Source organism: Ambystoma mexicanum, chromosome 7p (genome assembly GCF_040938575.1).
Source record: "Ambystoma mexicanum isolate Mex_15411 chromosome 7p, UKY_AmexF1_1, whole genome shotgun sequence".
NCBI lineage: Eukaryota > Metazoa > Chordata > Amphibia > Caudata > Ambystomatidae > Ambystoma > Ambystoma mexicanum.
In genome coordinates, this window is record NC_090939.1 from 956,077,725 (window position 1) to 956,097,693 (window position 19,969).

The window sequence follows — 19,969 nt, forward strand, 5'->3', positions numbered from 1 at the left end:
AATACAGACCTTAACCTGGCATAATCCAAGCAGGGCATGGGCCGTCCTGGCAGCGTTTGATGTGGGGAAAACTCTGGGCACACACTCCACAATCACCCAGAAAACTCAAAACCTACCCACGGCCTGCCTCGTTGATGCCAGGTGCATTGCTACAAGTGATATAGGGGGTGGGGGCGCTCTGCCCCACTCTTTTATATATATATATATATATATATATATATATACACACACACACACACACACCCCGACCGCAGGCTAGCCTGCCAGCTGAACACAAGTGCGCAATCGTAGCCTACATCTGTGCGCACAGAGGGTGCGCAAGTGGGGGTTATGTATTTTGCTGGGTCAGGGAGTAAGCTCTAGGCGCTGCTCGTGGAGTTTAGGAAACTCGTGAATTCGGGCCCTCGATCAAAAGTCTGTGGGACCATCTGATCACTCACGCTAACCACAGAGTAACACTAAGGGCAGCACAAGCCGTTCTGACAGCTCCATCGGATGCTGCGCCTACGGCCGGCGTTTGCGTTTAGCTAGCATGACAAACGATCGTTAGACATGGTTGCACACAACATTTCACCCTTCCGAGGTGGCTGTAAAGATTGCAATTGAAAGGGTAGTTACCGATTTTTTTTAAGCACTGTACCAAATACATATGAGTTATTTGGAAGCTATCTGTCCATAACGCAGTAAAGATGCACTTTCCCCCGACATAACCCCACCTTATCACGAACCCCCAGGCCAACCTACCCCCTCCCCTAAACAACCCCCGCCCCTCAACTCGTCACCGCTTGCATGGCTACGATACATTACAGAAAGCATCACTCACCGCTTGAGTTTGTTAAACATTGCTTTGTGTTTCTATTTTATTTCACACTTTGGAGGGGGCACCTCTCCCCTGAGTGCCAGGAGAAGTCTTCTCAATAAACATTACACACACGCATGCGGTGTGCCATTGTCTTTCTTTGAAGGTTTCAAAACCCTCTACAGTTAATAAGTTAAATTAATCGGGGTGTCTTTGTACATAAATATGTATTTGCCAGGAGCCCTATGATATCTACAACACAGAAAGAGGGGTACAGGTTGACGGACGTTTACAATGCTACACGGAGTGCATTTGTTTTATACCATTTCAAATATACAACGCTCTGTCCTTTACAACAATGTATGTACATCATGAAGCGATCACAGTTTATTGACTCGAACAGTCCATATTCTAGCCGTGTATTTCCCTTTGGTTTGATATAAAAACCTTGGTTGGTCTAGTGATAAAGAAGGCAGCAAAAAGAACTTTAAAAAAACCAAAAAGAAGCCCCGGTCTTTAAGTGCACGGTGAGCATCTCTGCAGCGTCCCCTCCTGCACTCGGGAGCATGGGCTTGTGGTGGGCAGTGTGCTGCCTTCGCGGGCACAGTTATCTCCAGAGACCGGACATGTACCTGCCGCAGAGGCGGAAATGTTACTTTCTCTTAAAAGCACAAAAAAAAACATAATGGGGTAGGGCAGAGAAAAATAAGTGTTCAGAACCCGTCCTCCGCCTCTTGGAGAAAAAGGAAACTGAACGCCAGTGTGCAGCTGATTTAAAAAAAATACTTTGTGTTTCACACGGATCAGGGGCCAGGGCCGAGCAGAGAGAGGGGGTTCCTAAAAGTTCTCAGCCGGAGGTGCAAGCGTCTGACAGGCCGGGTCCTTATGACTTGGCTCTCTGGGGGCCCTGCCCTGCTGTGCCAGCGCTGCTGTCCTCGGAGAAGCTCCCACAAGCTGCCAGTCTCTTGGTCCTTGCGTTGTGTGCGCGCGCTTCCCGTTTGGTCTCTGGTGGGTGCCGTTGGGGAGCCCCCCCTGGGGCATTCTCTAGCACACCTCCTTGCCAGCGCCGGGCCCGGGCAGCGGGCTGAGTTGGGTGAGCTGGGCGGCGTGTTCCTTGGCCTTGAGCCGGAGAGCGGCGATGCTCGAGGCCCGCCGGTCCGCGGCTGCAGAGGCGGGCTCCCCCAAGGGCCCGGGGCTCTCCAGGGGCGGCCCGGGCTGCCGCAGGAGGGCGGCGGCGGTGGAGGCGCTGGTCAGGGGACCCATCGTGGAGAAGAGCCTGCAAGGAGAGCACAGGGGTGAGAACAAGTAGACAGCATTTGGCAACCTTCGTACCCCGATCCTTTCCCCACTCCATACGGACAGATGCCCGGGGCCAACACAGCGTGTACAGTACACCGCACCTTAGCTATCAGGCCTGACGGGGCAAGAAATGAAAGTGCTTGCCAACTGCATGCTATGCCTGAACCTAGCAGTTACAGCTTTACTCCCCGCAGTCAAAGATGGCTGGACAGACATACAGACACATGGGGGTGGTTGGAATGACAAGCACACGTGATGCGGGCAGCAGATAGCTAGAATGCATAGCTTACAGACAGACATGGGAGGATGGGTGGCTAGAACCCAGAGAGAGAGAAGCAATAGTTACACGGCGACGGTAGCTACAGGCAGCTGTTGTGTGAATTAGTGCAGACTTAGGTTGCGTGAAATAGTGCAGACTTAGGTTGCGTGAAATAGTGCAGACTTAAGTTGTGAACCATTAAAAATATATTTAGAAAATCGAAGGAACCCTTTAATTTCAATTATATTTCCATGCTCCACGTCACACCCTGCAGTTCAGCAGGATGCAGAATTTCTGTACTGTTCACTCCCTGTGTTGACGTCATGGGAATTTCTGTACTGTTCACTCCCTGTGTTGACGTCATGGGCGTAATTTTAGCGGAGGGGCAAGGGTTTCACCGCCCACCCCCCAAGTTTCGTGGCACACCATTTTGTCCCTCTAATTTTCTTGTAGATGCCACCGCCCACCCGTCCTAACGTTTCAGCAAAGTTACACCACTGGTTGACGACGCGTGCATGCCGTTTGTGGTTGGGATAAAGCCTTTCTCGCTTTTCGTAAACCACCCGTTAGCCTTTGTGCCGCACACTTAGGACCATCGAATCACCCTTAATGTATTAAATGCCACCCGCCTCCCCCACCACCGATGGACACTGCACCCAGGAGACAGTGGTGCACCCCATCCTCCCACCCCCTTTAGACAGTGATCTCTTTTCACCATGGTTTACAGTACCTGCTGCCTTTACTGCCTCTCCGGCATGGGGGCGGGGGAGGGCTGGACCCAGGCTCTTTATCGGCAGGTTCGTGTCAGGCTCCCCCTCCTGCCGTCCCCGCAGGGGGCTGCGGCCTTGTATTTGCCCCAGAGCCAGTGCCATGTGAAGGGCGATGGGCCTGTTTTACACGGTTGCTTCCCTGGCTGGCGTTCCTCCCTCTCAGATCTCTTTAAGTGAAACAGGGCCACATTTCTCCGCTCTCCTGATACTAGAGCTCCCAGCGTCTTAGAAGTTTGACTCAGCGAGAAGTTTTGAAAAACATAACGCTCGATGTCGGCCGAAGCCAATGAGCTAAAATGTAAATTCAAGAACATAAATCGCCAAGCGTATTCTCCGGCCCCTCTATCTGCTTAATCAATCGCCGAGCCTTTATTTAGAACGACTTTACATTACGCTGTTCTCAATAATGTATAATGATCCAAAAGCCACAGCGCAGCGTGAAAAGTGATGAACCGTAGAGTCTATCACTCGGCACAGGCGGGTGGGCAGGTCTGGGCCGTCACTTCTACACCGTGGGCCTGAGTCGCTGCTAGCATTTGGTATAGCCCTGAAAGGGTTTCCTTTTGCTGGCTTTTGCGTGCGTGTGCACCCCCACACCCCCACAGCTCCGGCTAGTATATACAGGCCCACAGTATTTCTTGTGGGTTTGATCTTCGTCTGAACAGTGGGAAGAATCCGGGATCTCCTTCTCCCTGGCAGGACACCAATTGGGGGAAAGAAAATGCACGCTTCCTGATTCTGCACCCTGCTACTAGTTCGCCACGTCTTTTGTTTTACACCAAAACCATGCGTGAGCGAACCGCCAAGTTGACCTTGGCCTGTCTACCCAAGGTTTCTCGCCAGGGGTGTTGCTAGGTCTGCAAAGGATCAGGGGCTACGCTAATGTCGGGACTGGCGGGATTCGGGGCTAGCTATATCCTTTTGGCTGTAGCCCCTGAGCTTCTATGGAGGGGCTACAACCAAAAGACCCGGGTCTATAGCCCCATCAGCCCCCCCCCCACCCCCCAGCAACGCCTCTGTTTCTGGCTGATCGGCTGTCAGATATAGTGATGGAGACGGGGTCCGAAGAGTGTGTTTTGCAGGAATGTGTGCTGCAGCCTGGGTGACCTAGTATTACCCCATGACCCTCTTTTTAGGATACCGAAAGCAGGCTTCTCTCAATCGCCTATGTGTGTGTGTGGGGGGGGGGGGGGGAGTATAGTGACATAGCGACTCAAGTGCCTCGCAGGTTTTGAACCAAAGGGATGAACTGACCCGGGGATGGGAGGTAGTTTGTTTATTCATAACTGCAGATCTCTTAAAATATGAATGTCTCAATTTGATGTTTATTTAAAGACTCACCCACAAGAAATACACCCCCGTAGTACGGTTATTACCTGCCGAAGGCGGGGCTGATGAAGGCAGGGTGCCGGAAGACTGCGGCCCCCAGGAAGGTGCTGAGGCCCAGGGGTGCTGAGCCGGGACCCAGGCCGGCGGGCCCCTGCGGCAGGCCCGGGAATGCGGCGCTCCAGGCCGAGTCGAGCGCTGGGTGGTGCGACTGGAAGGGTCCGGCGTCCAGGTAGGGGCTGAGCGGATGCGCCGCGGAAAGCGGGCCCGGGAAAGGCAAGCCCTGCGGGTGCGGCGCGGCCCCAGCCTTCTCTCGCTTCCGCCACTTGGCCCGGCGGTTCTGGAACCAGACCTGCGGGGGGAGCACAGGGTCAGGACTGACTCTTCCGCCCACGACAGACACACACTGCGCAGACGAGTGACCGGGTCCTGTTCATCCATACATAACGGCCCCCTCAATGCAAGCACACATCAGACGCACCAAGGACACCGCTTCCCGCCATCGTGTGACACTAGTTCAGCATTCCTTCCCAGCGCAAGACACGACTCCCAGAAGACACAGTATCGGAGCTCTATAACAGAGGTGCACGTTATAACATCAGAGAAAAGCGAGCATGGTGACTGATAACTAAGAACACACATAAAGGCCCCCAATTTCCGCCCAGGGCCTGCCGCGCAACCGCTGGAAGGGCATTCAGTCCCTCCCGGCTTCACGCGTATCTATCTGCCCAGCACGGAAGAGAGGCTCGGCGTGGAGCCCGCCAATGCACATTACCCCAGGTGCATCGAGTGCCAAGATTGGAGCGCGCGAAAGTGCACAGACCCATAGAATTAGCTGTTTACAAAAGGTGATGCTAACAGAAGACACTATTATAATTCTCTGCACGGGTGGCGGACTTCTATGGACGATTCCCTGAAAAGAGTGTGCGACTGCAGACCCCCTCCCAGAAACGTCCTTTATTAATAACGTGGATGCACGGTGCGACATGTGGGGGTATGTAGGCCGAGAGGGTGGGTGCTGTGTAGGCGGGTCTGTAGTGCAGCCTGCCCTGCGTTGGCGAGGTGTCTATCCTGAGCGGCCCCCGGGGCAGTGTGCGTGTGCGTGTGTGTGTGTGGCTGCACGGCGTGAGCTGGGCCGCTTCCCGCTCGTTTCACACCTCACTCAGTGGAGGCATCGCTCGCTATCCCACATGTGCACGGGCGACACTACAGAGCACGTAGTTTGGCAGCCGGACCCACTAATGAACGGTGCGTGTGGGGGAGGGAGACTAATGAGAGTTTTTTTGTTTATACAAGTGCAGACAAATCCGAGGAGAATTTAAGATAATGGTCAAGTGTTTGATAAGTATATCGCCCCGATTGCGACGTGGCTTGAACGAGCGAATGAAACGTAATTAATTCGCTGTTAGCCTTTCTATGGAGAATTAACAACGCATCATAAATAAGTAAACGGTGTTCCGATTGTTTTACATGGATATAAATAAATGAACTTTTCGGTATTTGTCTGATTTCAAAATATTGTTTATTGAAATAGTGCTATTTTGACTTTGCGCTGACATATATCCGTGCAACGAATGAATGGGTTTGGCTTTCTCGCAATAGATGTTCACCTGGAGACTGTAGACCGAGATCAGCACCGGGCCGCGTCGCAATCGGGATCCTATTCCTAGTTTCGGGCCGGAACGCCCCATTTCTCACGAACAACACAACAGGGAGGCCGGCAACGCGCGCCCCGCAGATGCGCCGCGACAACCTCCCCGGCAAAACTCCCCTCGTTGCTTCGGAGCGCTTCAAAGCGCGCAACTCCTTTACCAAAATATGGGGCCCTTTTATGTTTGCCAAGATTGAGCTGGAGACTGGATGGGCTTTACTCCAGCTCTTAACCCGCGCGTTCTTCCTCCCCAGCCCTTGCATGTCTTCGGGCGCTGTTTCCGTTCCGCATTGAACACAGCCCGCATGCGTTCAAACCTAGCTGGGCAATACACACCCGACCAGGTCCCCAGGATGGAGGGGGCCTTTCTTGGAACTGAGCATGCTAACCCCGGTCGGCCTGGAGCGCTTTGCCTTTTACAGATATTACTGCTCCTTATTTGCCCTGTCTGTACTTTCATAAAACGTCCGGTTTGGACGACTGTGGATTAGCAATGAAGCCAAAAGCCACTCGAACGTTTGGAAAAAATTGCTGCCTCAATGTGTAGCGATCAGGGCTAGATTTTAACCGAGGCCAACGTGAATTCCTGCAAAGGATTCATTGCAAACAAACTACGCGATGTATCTTCTGAGCGAGCTATGCTGAGGGAAGCCTCCAGCTATCTCTCCCATTCGGCGATTCACTCGGGGGCTTTTCCTTTTCTCTGTTTGTGTTAAAACACCAAAATAGTATTATTATTTATAAAAAATAATCTGTTTAAAGCGTATTTACGTAAAAAAAGAGATCCAGCATCTATCGCAGAATTAAGCTATCAAAAGCAATGTTACTACAGTCTAGGAAATGTCCGCAGGCGCCCGTTATTCACAAGCTCGTTTAGCAAAACAAGTTACCGAAAATAAACTTGAAATCAGAGCCAGAGCACGATGACATCTGTCAGACGGAGAAGGTGGAAAAGAAATCGGAGGCATTGTTAATCGCAAAGAAAATATCGCGCCTCTTGCGCGGTTATTACATCTCGCTGAGGCCAAGGGATATCGCGGGAAAACGATGCCAGCGAGGCCCTAAAGGAGTGCGTGCCCACCCCTCCGCGAGCCCACTAAATAGCAGGCTCGTTCACACATGAAGGGAGAGGCCCCAATAACTCATACCCTCTTAATTACATTTTCTGAAATGAATGGAACAGGCTGCGGGGATTTTTCCTCCTCATTGTTCTTTACTTGCTTTATTTTTAAAAGTTATTTAACTTTCCCACGACATGCTTCCCCCCACCTCCCGGGCCCGATGTCGCTGTCAAGTCTCTGTTTGACAATGGAGAAATGTGTCAACAGAGGGGAGGGAGCCCGCGTCGCCGATGCCAGGGGCTGTTGTGTATTAAATGAGCCATATGGAATTTATTGTGCTTTCTTCGGCGGCTGATTGTAACTGTAAAGTGGTTTGCGAGGACGGGCGACATCTGTTCACTGTTTGACCATCGAGGCATCCCCGGGCGGACGGTGCCCCTGGCATGGCCGCCGCACAGCTCTCCCTGCCGTGGGAGGGGGCTTGGAAGGCATTAGCCCCACGGGAGGAGGGGCTGCAGCCCGGCGTCACATGGCCTTGTTTGCTCTCGCGCTAAGTGGGCTTTTATGGGGCCCCATCTGAGGCTTAATCGCAGCCAAATACCTGCTCTGAGCGGCGCTGATTTATTTAACCAGTAGACGTCGTTTCCTCGATTATTTCAATTAAAAGCAGAGCTGCGTCCACTGACTTTCCCCCAATTGCTTTAGTGGCCGGGCTGTCGCCGCCGTGGCCGCATAGTGCAATCGGCGTCGCCCTTATTAAATGGGGCAACTAACCAATTGTATTGTTTTCAATCGTCCCCCCAAAAAAGTGTTATTAGACCTTGGACGGGGCCGTGGAGCTTTTTCTTTTCTGCCAAACCTCTTTCTGCTAACTCCCTTGCAGTTGGGTCTGAAATAGAACTGCAGCCTGGACACATGCATTTTACGTCTATCGACAGTGACGTCACGGTGAGTCGGCCCGTAGACGCATGCTATCCCCCTGCTCTGGCTACCAGCCAGCACATTAATCACCGGCCAGGCCTATCCCCCTGTTCGCCTGCATACTTATTGTGAACTCATGCGCTGAGAAGGGTTGTGGGGTGACCGGACTTCGGGCAAATCGGCGAGTGAAATGCCTTACAGTGGCAGGAACGCCACTCTCAAACGGCACCCCGTGTCACCCTCATAACACTCACCTGAACCCCACTGCACTCAAAACGAAGTGGGCGACAGTGTACTTACTGCCCAACACGCAGAATACACCGCCCCCATGCTGCAGGTAAGTGTCCACGGGATACAAGGCACCTACAGGCCAGAAGTAAGCTACCACCGGTAGGCGCACAGAAGAGAGGTAGAAGCAGCCCAGTTTGGTGGCGAGGGTGAGAGGGATACTTTGAGCGGAATTCCGCTGAAAGGGGTTTCCCCCTCCCATCTAGGGACTTGCATCGAATGCGCCCGGATAAAGGGGGCCATTGGCTTTTTGGACGCGGCCGGCAGTTGGGCAGAATCCTGTGCGCGGCTCTGCCTAATGTTTCTTGGAGCGCAGTACGGTGTGTGCATATCGGAGTGTTAGTTTGTCTGTGTATGCGCGCAGGTGGGGGGGGGGGGGGGTGATGACTTTTGAGTGGTCACATTTCGGGGGGCCATTTAGCTCCTGCTTGTAGCCTAGAAGAGCGCCCTTGGGTGGGTATCTGGGCACGAACAGACAAAGAGATACTGTTGAGCCCCCGGGAGAATCGATGCTCTGAAAACATGGCCAGCTGACATTATCTCGTTGTTTTTGGTGCTGGGTAAAAGGGAGCTACCTCGTCACCTTGATCTCATAGTGTAAGGAAGATTAACCCCTGAAACCAGGCCATTAAGCACGATCTATTTGACAGATGCTGTCAAACGTATCCCCCAGAATGAACAAGACGTGCAGCTGTGCATTCCATGGGCAAGTTAGGTTTGTAGCATGTTATGAGTTGTCTGCCTGGCCCACACTGTAGCTCCTGGTCACTGAGGGATGCCTGGCACCCGGGAGCTCCTGCTGCTTCCTGCTCATCACATCTCCTTACCGAGCCCGCACGTCGGCTTGTGAATCGTGCTCACTGTATGGCCTTTGAAGGTCTGCGGAATGTTTGCTTCGGATGCGTGCATTTGTGATGTAAAGCCGTGGCAGTGCGGCGCGTGTCAGAGAAACCCGCATCCTCTCTGTGAAGGTTGTGCACAGTAAAGGGGGCTTGAGTGGTGGCAGTGCGTACAATAATGGTGTACTTGGTTTGTGAAGACTGTAGTGCTGATGCGCCATGCACGAGGTCTGTGGTTTGTGCGCGCGACGGTTGCGCAATATGCGGCTGTCACTTCGTTCGCAAGATGCGCGATGCCTGCGAAGAGAGGGGTCTTCGCGAGAGTGTGTACTGAGCTGTGTTGGCCCATTCGGTGTAAGCGGTGTGCGCTCCGGTGCTGGGGAGCCCGCGCCCCAAGCTCCGAAGGGTGTTAGGGTTGTTCTGCTCGGTGTGTGTTTCCCAGTATTCGGAACACCTCTTTCCCGGCACCCCACCTCCACATTTGTCTGAGTCTTTTACCACACCTCGCCACTCATGCTCCAACTGACACACAGTTTATGCTCTTATTTTGGAATCACTCACCTGCACACGGGCTTCAGTTAGGTCCAAACGCATGGCCAGCTCCTCTCTGCAAATGCAAAGAAAAGAACACGTCATCACCCGCAGCCTACGACAGCATTTGCAACACACGACCTCTGCACACAGCCCTGCACACAGCAGGCCCGACCAACAACCGCTAGCTGAAATCACTCAATGCTATAGGTGGGGCAGCCCCCCCCCCCCCCCCACACACACAACAGTCCCACAGACACCGCTCGCATCGAGTGGCACGCGAGACTGGCACCAAACCCACCTCGCCCCCCCTGACCTAAGAATGTCACATAACACAAACCATTCAGCATAGCAAGTTGCAGCAGGCGTAGTGCGGCCGGGCTACAGGGGCGCTCCCCGAAGCCCCTCTCACCCAATGGGCAGCTCTGACCTCGGCCCCCTCTCCGCCGGGCACTCCTTTCTTTGCAGCTCAGAAACATCCTGTTAACCCGAGGGCAGCACACCTACGTTAGACGCCCAGGGAAGGCAGGGCCCCGACGTAACTTGCGGCTATGCAAGTAGTCCCGTACACTGGGAGTAGTGGGGGCTGATGACTATTCAAAGAAAACTTCAACGTGTCGCTGGTCTCTTAGCCATTGTTTTGGGGGTACTTCAGTACAGAGCAGAAGCCGTGCTGCTGCTTGGCAATAAGTGAACCATACATGTCTGCTCTCCAATCCCTGCACTTACGCCAGTACCTCGCTTAAACTGCCGTAGACCGCAGGCGCAGCACTGCGCAGTTAGACACCAATGCTAGACCTATACTGTGTAACTTCTTATATATATAATATTGTCCCCGAATTGACACAAAAGGAAAAATGGACACTTTCTTGCTTATGTGCACCCCTTCTTTTATCGGCGTGGTAACGCGTGCCTTTTAACGATTCTCCAAAAGGACGCGCATTCGTGGGCAGGGTCCGAGAGCCCGCTCGTCTTGCCTGGGCAGTCGAGGAGGGCATTCGCGGACTGTTGAGGAGTCGAGGCCGGACACCTCGGAGATTAAACCGGACAAAGGGCTGTCGGCGCACCCTCGCCATCTCAATGTGCTATTGCTTAGTCCGTTCCTTATTTCCTGGTATAAAAATATAGCTGATCTGGCGAGCCTGGTGGCATTTATTGACAAGCATTCGTATCCACGGAGCCTTGGCGTCGGTGTCTTGCAATACACTTCGGCAGAACATCGCGAAGGGGGAGTTAGACTTCGAACCCCTTCTTTAAAACCTCTTAACACTGCTCCCACCTCAATTCCGTTAGCACGATCTCACGGCGTGCACTGCACCTGTACAAACCTTACATAGGGGTTTACAAAGTTATAACCGCCCACCGCTCCCCCCAACAACACACATAGACGGTCGGGCAAGTGGAATGGGGCGGAGAGTGTGCGGTGTTGTCTCTTCCTATCAGATACATACCGGTGATGTGTAACACAATATTGACCCTAGGGCCGTTTCCGGGGCCCCTCGTGGTATAAAGTACAATGTCATAGGGAAGAAAGTCCCCGTCCTGTTCAACAGTGAGGGTCCGCTACCCCAGTAAAGCCACTATACCGCCGTGAGCACAGCTTGACTGTGCACACACACACACACACACACACACACATACATGCACAGCAAGCACGTGTGTTCTGACACTAGCCTGTGCACACAATCCGTGGACATCCAATACTTTAGAGCGGAAGACACATGTGCCTTCTCAACGTCGGCAACCGAGATGTTTTTTTTTTCTTCCAAATATCGTACACATGGATTGGTCGTTTGGCTGCGGCGGTAGGTCCCCCTACCTCCTGCTATACTTAGACATGTTTTCAGGACATCCCTGCAGGGGGAGGGCTTTGGGAGCGCGTAACGGAAACCAGCCAGCTCTGGTGGTGATGCCCTGAGTTCAGGTGGGAGGGGGATCTCTCGGCAGTGGTAAAAAATAAAGCAAGCCCGGTGACCTGGAGAGCACTACCTATCCCCTGCCAGCCCCCCCTGGCTCTGCCTCAGGACGACATGCCATGGGCGTGAAGAGTGCGAGCGAGCAGAGCCTGCGCACGCCGGCAAGACGTGCCGCGCAAACTGCGCATTACATGACAGCCTAATGACAAAGATTATAGGCAGGGGGGGACGAGGTGTCTTCACTGTTGTCAAGGAAGGAAGGCGAGATACAGAAACAATGCACCCGTAAACCGCGTCTACGCGATCTTCTTGGCATTTCGGATTAATGCGCTGAGGCCTGATGTGGGCATTCACAGCATGCTTGTAGTTTGCATGGAACCTACACAAACATTTTTTTTCCCGACCCAGCCCCATATAAACAGGTATGTGCCCAGATTTCAAAGTTAACTCAACCTCGCCTCAAACGCGCGTTCTCGACCCCAAACACTTAAACCCAACCGCCCAACTTCAAACTGCACCCTGTACATCAATGTATCCCCATCCATGCGAGGTGTGTGCCTTTGCCTCCCTTCCTGTGCCCACAGTGGTCTTTCAGTCGATACAGGACCCCCTCTTCCCCATGTCCTGCTGCCTCACGCTGTTCCTTTTGCTGCTCCCTTGACCCCAAGGCCTGAACAGACTCCCCAATCTGCCCCACTGTATGCCCCCTTCTTTGGTTTGAACATACCCACTGGTCCCTCTCCCACACGCATCTGCGGCGCGCACCCTCCGCGGCCCCGTACCTGGTGAAGACGTCGGGGTAGTGCGTCTTCTGGAAGGCCCTCTCCAGCTCCTCCAGCTGGTAGCTGGTGAAGGTCGTGCGGTAGCGCCGCTGCTTCCTCTTGAGCATGCCCTCCTCGGAGTCGCTGCCGGCGGACAGGCACACGCTGTCCTCGCCGTCCTTGCCGTCCCCGTCGGAGGAGTGCAGCAGCGGGTCCTCCTTGGGGGAGAGCTCGCCCTCGGGCTGCTCCGGCGGGGCAGGCGTCCGGCCCCCGCCTGCGCTGGAGTGCTGTTGCTTTCCGCTCTCCCCGTCGTCGTCGTCGTCCATCTCCTCCTCGTCGTCCATCTCCTCTTCGTCGTCCTCATCCCCCGGGCCTTCGGGCGCCCCCTGGTGGCCGGGCAGGGCGGGCCCCGGCTCCTCGGCCCGTGGGCAGGGCACGCTGTGCTCACGATATGACTTGCTGCGGCTGATGCTGACCTGCGGTGCCTGGTTGATCTTCCAGCCGCCCTCGCCTATCAGCAGCAGCCGTTCCGGCCGTTCCGGCCGCTCTCTCTCTGGTAGCGGTTGCAGGTGCAGTCGCCCTCCGCCAGCCCCTGGCCCGTACAGCCGCCTCAGCTTGGGTGGAAGGTGCAGCTCGGGCTCGAAGGCAGCCCCGGTGCTGGCGCCCTTGGGAGATCCTGCGGAGAGGAAAGTGAAGGGAGACAAGAAAGAAACAGTTACGCACTGGGTAAACTTACATGTATGACTTCTCTGTACAATGCACATATGCTGCCTGGGGGGGCGGGGGGGGGGCTCAGAGTGGGACAAACACACCTAAGGCACTCCATAACGGACGCGCTCACAGCTGTGCGGGGGTGCCAGGGAGGACCTTCAACGGCATCGGAGTCTCATTCGCTCTACTTGCCAGCTTTTACCCAAATATTCCAAAAAGGTCTATCCATTCTGACCTCGTATCGTCCATTTCTACAGGCCCGTGAGGATAGTTCGGGGGCAACGAGACTGTGGGAGCACGACGGGTTCGAACCCGTCGGACATTAAGCGCGACATAAGATTGACAGAGAATGTCTCAATGGGCTTGCACCATGATAAAATGCTTCAGTGAATCGGGCCCAATTGATATGATGATATGATGTACACTGATCCGAAATAACAACCCCCCCTCCCACCCCCAGAATCAGAACAGCAGTGTGCCAAATTAGACCAAATCGTTCTGGCCAAAGCGACCCGTCACACCTAACCTTCAAAAAAGCCTTATCTAGTCTATCGTTTGCTGTTGTCCTGGATTTAGGCAAACACGCTTCAATTCGTCTGCACATTGCCTAATATATCGCCAACACATTAAAAGGCTAGATTTTGTTTCCCCGTACAACAGACTTTTAGACCTTTACTTGCGCTACACATTAAAACAATACAATATACCCGTGACATATGTACACAACCGCCCCCTCCCCCCCTTAGCACAGGTCCTATAGCTGCCATGGGAGTTGGCACCTTTTGTGCCCGTGGCAGTGACAGATGTTCTTTCAAAGGGATTACTCTTCCCGGGACCCTTCCCTGGGAGTCCCCTTGGATGTGACCGAGGGCAGGCTCTTTTCGGAGCCCGCCACTTGACTTTGGTATGAAATATTCGGCAGAGGTATGTGTGACCTTGGCTTATATTTAGACCCCTATTTCGAGCCCCGTTTTATGGAGCGGCGTCGGGCGTTTGATGTTGCCGGGGGACATGCAGACAGCAGCGCGCTCACTGACACGAGGTTACTGACGTGGTTGGCGCACAAAAGGCCTTGGAGTGGCACCTGTTGGCACGGGCACGTGACACACACTTTACAGACGGCCAAGGGGGTCCTCCATGCACAGGGACCGGGCAGGGGCATGCATGCTCTATTTCAGCTCGTGAAATATGCGGGAAGCAGCCACCCCGCTTCCACTCATTTCGGCGAGTAAAGTGCATTCGATGTCTATTAGCGCCCACCAATGTGCCGTGTAATGCGGGAATGCTGAGCACAGAAACGGCGGCGCCTTCTTTTGCGACACGGCAACAATACAACCTTGCACAGCCACCCCAGCAGGTGTCGAGAACATGGTTCTTCACTTATATGTGTTTCATATAGGTGCGCATGTGCTGTTTTTTTTCCCCACAGCCAATGTGCCAACACACAGGCAAACATCGAATCATTTCAACCACGGAAAGTAAAACACAGTTGTGCTCGCTGGAATGGTTCCCCTTCGACCTTCGACTACCTCGTAATGATATATATATATATATATATATATATATATATATATATATATATATATATATATATATATATATATATATACTACTTTCCTTCCATAAATAGGCCGCAGGTGCAAACGTTCGACGTCTGATTTTGCCCTGGAGATTTAACACATTTCGAAACATTCCTTAAAGTGCGCCAAGTCGCATCTTGCAAATCATGAACTAGTTCTGTGATGTTGCCGTACTTTGGAGAGAGAGCGCATTAGCGCACCCTGTAGACACCAATCCTGGCGCAAGTTACCCGGGCAGCTCTAAACAACGGCCGCACCTGTAATTGCCAAGCAGCCCGTGTGCCCATGGGGTTAAGTACGGAGGCTAGTCTCTGTGAACTGCGGTGGTTGGATGGCAGGCCCGGTGCCCATGCCCCAGGCGGCGGCCTCTTACCTTCCCGGATGGGCTCCGGCTCGGACCGATGCCCCAGCGAGGGCAGGCCCTGCGCCCCCAGCAGCCTCATCTTGCAGGGGCTCCGCCGGCCCAGGATGCTGTCGATGCAGTAGGAGGAGAGCAGAGTTGGGGATTTACTTTTGCACTCGGGCCTCTCGGGCGACTCCTCCTGGTACTGGCTGCTCATGGCTCGGCTTCGGCTCTGCCCCCGTGCTGCTCCCAGGCTCGGCGGCGACTCGCTGTCCCTGTTCCGGACAGGCTGTTTATTCCCCAGGCGCTGGATCCCTTTCCCCTCTCCCCGCTTCGGGACACTAATAACAACTGTAGTGAGCAGCAAGTGCCTGGCTCTTGAGCCCCTCGGCTCCACGTGCTGCATGCGGCGCCCTGATTGGCCGAGACCACCCCCAGCCCCAGCCCCCTAATCCCTGGCTGCTGGCAAAGCCCGGAGCGGCATCTGCCATTATTCCCACAACAGGAGTGTCCCGGCCACCTGCCCCCTCGACGTTCCCTCTCCTGCCATGCCAATGTGTCACACAGAGCAAACACGCCAGCAGCATGCGGTGCATGAGGTGAACCCCTCCACCCCCCCCCCCCCGAGGGTGGGCAAGCACCACTGCGCAAATAGTGATAGTCGCAGATGATACAAGGCGTACTTACTCCATTCACAAGTGAATGCGTTAAAAACAGCGCCAACCTGCTCCCCGGGCTCTTACAGCAAAACACGATTTTTTCTTTTAAGTTTTGCTGGACTCCTATTTCATTGTTTAATTGTTCCCGAGGAATTAAAACGTGTGCCCTTTGCCTAATACCGGGCGGTCGTCTGCGCGCAGCCCATGTTCTCTAGGCGTGCCTTACATTTTGGAAATAAAGACCTTGAGCAGGAAAAAGAAAGTATAATGTGGCAGTGCCTTCGTCCAATGTGCGTTTCTGCAATGGCAGATTTAACAGCGATGGGTGCTGCAAAGCAGAGGGCGGCCTGGCCCTGGATTTCCCTCACACCCCTGTGCCACTTCGCCAGTCCCGGGCATCATTGCTTTAACTTGGAAGTACCACTTGCATAGAACGATATGCTTCGCCACATGGCTCTGCCCCCCTCGCCACACGTATCACTCAGCGAACCGTCCATCCTAAAGCTTAGCACTACCTCCAGTGTCCCCTTCCTGTCACTACCCCCCCCCCCCCATCATCTGCTCTTAGATCCACATCCTCTCACCCCCTGCTAAGGTCACGGATCCTCCACTCTGTAAAGCAATGTTTTTTCCTGTGATTTCCATGAAATAAATACAAATAAAAAATGACTACCAGCTTGGCTACAATTACAGTGCTATATATTTATAATCGAAAAGAAGCAGCAATCTTATCATGTGCTTTCAAAAATACATGATTACACATGAACATGGCATTGGGGCCCTTACACATGAACATGGCATTGGGGCCCTTACACATGAACATGGTATTGGGGCCCTTACACATGAACATGGCATTGGGGCCCTTACACATGAACATGGCATTGGGGCCCTTACACATGAACATGGCATTGGGGCCCTTACACATGAACATGGTATTGGGGCCCTTACACATGAACATGGCATTGGGGCCCTTACACATGAACATGGTATTGGGGCCCTTACACATGAACATGGCATTGGGGCCCTTACACATGAACATGGCATTGGGGCCCTTACACATGAACATGGCATTGGGGCCCTAGCCCTGGCTGCACGGCTGCTGATGGACACTTCTGTAAAGTGCACTTTCTATCATTTCAAGCGTTTCTTTGGGTTGTCACCAGGCTGGGACTGGCCTATAGGGCAATAGGGCAATGCCCGAACCACAAACTCAAAATGCTAGTGTGGGCCGGTTTTGTGGGTCTAAGATGCGGGCCGATTTGATAAGATTCTTCATCATGTGCTGAGTAGTTTTGACCAGTGTTGCTGAATATTCTTTATTTGCATCACGTTTTTTCAAAAACCTCCCCCTTGGGGACTACTCGAGCAGTCGGCCATGAAAGGAATGAATTGTGCTTTGCCACTCTGGGCCACTATTTCATTGGTGCTCGAGACAACTGTGTGCCCCAGTCAGTCCGGCCCCGTTGTTATTAATTCTAAAGTCTAGTGCACTGCTCAAGACACCGCAATTCACATATGATGGATGACGTAAGGTCAAGAGTCAAGAAGGACGCTCAATTCAAATGTGGCCACAGCCGACTGCTGGCATTGGCCCTTATTCACAGAGCGTTTACCATTACAAAACGCTTCTGTGAATTAGGCCCATGAGTCTGAAAATGGCTTCTCATGCAACCTGGGCTGGCGTCCTCGCTTCCACACCGCATCAAACAGAATGGAAGCAGACACTCTGACGCATGTCCATCACCTCAAGTAAACCAGGCAACATCCCCGTTTCTGTCCCAAATCACAAGTGAAGTTCTGACCCGAAATATACAAAGGTCCAGGCTTCTGATAGTCACATGTTTATGCCCCCCCCGCCCTTCTCCCCTCAGTGGGAATTGTCTCTGTGACACGCACACGGCCGAGGCCAGCAAAGTGAGAGCCCCTCTACCAGGGGAGCCCAGGTGTTGACCTGAGCTCCCAACCAGGCTGTCCACCCCATGCATGGCACCGGCAGCACAAACGAGAACATGGCATTTCTGTCAAAACGTCACTTCTCAGAGTCGCAAACAGCAAGTCGAGCAAATCGAGACACAGAGCGTTTTCCAATGGGATTGTGAAATTATAAAACGCTTCTGTGTATTAGGCCCACATTCCCATAACAAGCCGCCGTGTAATTCTGGGCTAATTGAAACATGCAAGATCCTTGCCTCTTCTGTAATCCATGCCAGGGTTTATATGTTCCCACCTTCTCCACCCCTCTCTCTGTATAATGTATCAAAACGAGAAGGGCTTTTTTTGTTTTGTTTTACAAAGGAATATTGAATCGCTTACAGTCGGTATTTAAAAATACAAGGATTCCTAATTGGGCTTTCTTTTGGGTGTAATCCACATCAGGGAGGCTTGTTCACATGCCAAGGCCTGGTGGGCGTGGCAGGGGAGATTTCACTTCTGCCTTTGGAGGGCTTTGCAGGGGATGGGCAGTGCACACCAGGGGCCTCTGGAGCTGGTCACTGAACCGCCTCCCCAGGGAGCACTTCTCATGCAAGGCTCTCCCACCGATTTCCACCCAAACCCTGGCCAGGCAGCCCCCTCCTCCTTGAAACAAATCTTTTTTTATTAGCACTACTACTAATACTGTTTAATGGTTCCGTAACATATATTCCAGCTCCCCTGCCCCCGCCCCCCCACCCCTTCCTTCTTTCCGCTTGTCATTTCTTAACATCTTTTTTTTAAATCTTGGCACGATCTGTCCCATTCTCCACAGTAAATATGTGTTTCTTTTTTAATTCCCACACTGCACCACTTCTTATTGTAAGCATGGGCGGACGGGCTATATCAGACGTGTAAAACATCTTCGACATACACCATCCCAGAGGGTCTAGGTTTCCGGTTGCATCCTTTATGGAATGGCTCTACCACGGGTTGCCTCCTGGCTGCCTTCAAACATCGCTTTTCTTGGGTGTTGTGCTTTTGGGGTGGGCAGGGATCCGCGCAAAGAGTGCAGAATTGCCGGGAGCAGCCGGAATAGAGCGCACTAGTCCGCCCGGCCTTGGAGTGCGACACAGATGACCCGGGGTGGTCTGCATAATGTGTGTATCACCTGGGAATGCTACCGGTGCCCCTGGATGCATGCAGCTCTATAGAAGTCCCAATGTGTCTTGTTTTTTGTATGCCACCCCTTCCCCCTACCGAGAAGTGTCGCTCAAGACTGCGAAGGTAATTTTAAAGGGACATATATTTAACCCCAGGAGAGTGGCACGACCCCACCCGCAGCTCCCAGGCTCCAGCCCTGGAAATGAGCACCGTCAGCCTGCAATCCACGAACTTCCACCGGCTTCAATTTGCTCTTTCTCTATTTATCCCAGTTCGGCTATTGACGCCCCGAGAGGCAGAACAATTACAAAACAATAGGGGCACCTGCCTGAGCGTGTCTCTGATCGAGACGTGACAGCCAGGGACAGGCAGACGGGATAGAGGAGCCTTTTCACGGCCGACGCGAGCCTCCCATTATTACCAGCAAGAGCCTTTGAGTTTTTCATATTTTTAAAAGCAATAATTGTAAAACCCACTCTTGCAACAAGAAGTAGCCCTGGTGTGTTTGGAATTGCTCTGATTAAACCGTTAGATTTCGATCCGAAAGCAATACAATCGAAACATTACACACACATACATATGCCTAAACGAAAGACCAGGAGAAGTTGCCCGTTGTATTCTTTTTCACACATCGTCCTGTTTGTTGCTTGCTGTCCCTGATTGCGGGAAGCTGTCAATAATATTGGACCGTTGCCCACTGGCTGTGGTATTTCACTGCCCGTGCCTTTTCCATGTCTAGTTTTCCACATATCTTCATGTCCGCTTTTTGTGTGAAGGCAATCGCTGCAATTTCTTATTTTACGTTGTTATATGAGGGGGAGGGAAATACTCGTGCCGGAATAAAAATGCGTATATACACTATCATGTAGCCGCATCCCTCAATGCTTGCAGAACAAATTGGGGTCTGGAAGCAATGTTGATGGTCCATTACAATGAGCCTTACTCTTCCTGTCGCAGACTTTAATCGTCGAGTGTCGCCTAGTATCCACCTTTCAAAAAGTAATTTATTTTAATTAAAAAAAACCTCGTCCAGGTGTTGGGGGAGGGGGACGGCTTGCTGGTGGCGTGCCTGCCCCCATCCACCCCACTCATGACTCTGCATACTCTGCCCTCAGGGCAGAAGGAAAGGGAGTGCAGGCCAGTGTAGTATACATCGCCTTACAATAATTAGGGCATTTCC

General features: G+C 52.8%; 1 protein-coding gene across 1 annotated transcript; it reads right to left on the reverse strand.

Moving 5' to 3' along the window:
• Nucleotides 1-826: 826 nt before the first annotated feature.
• Nucleotides 827-15,423, reverse strand: ARX (aristaless related homeobox). Its single transcript, XM_069637301.1, has 5 exons — nucleotides 15,086-15,423; nucleotides 12,443-13,097; nucleotides 9,775-9,820; nucleotides 4,504-4,805; nucleotides 827-2,075 (listed from the first exon to the last, which is right to left on the reverse strand). Exons 1-5 carry the CDS (start codon nucleotides 15,270-15,272, stop codon nucleotides 1,844-1,846), a joined length of 1,422 nt encoding a protein of 473 aa, XP_069493402.1. The 5' UTR covers nucleotides 15,273-15,423; the 3' UTR covers nucleotides 827-1,843.
• Nucleotides 15,424-19,969: the final 4,546 nt, after the last annotated feature.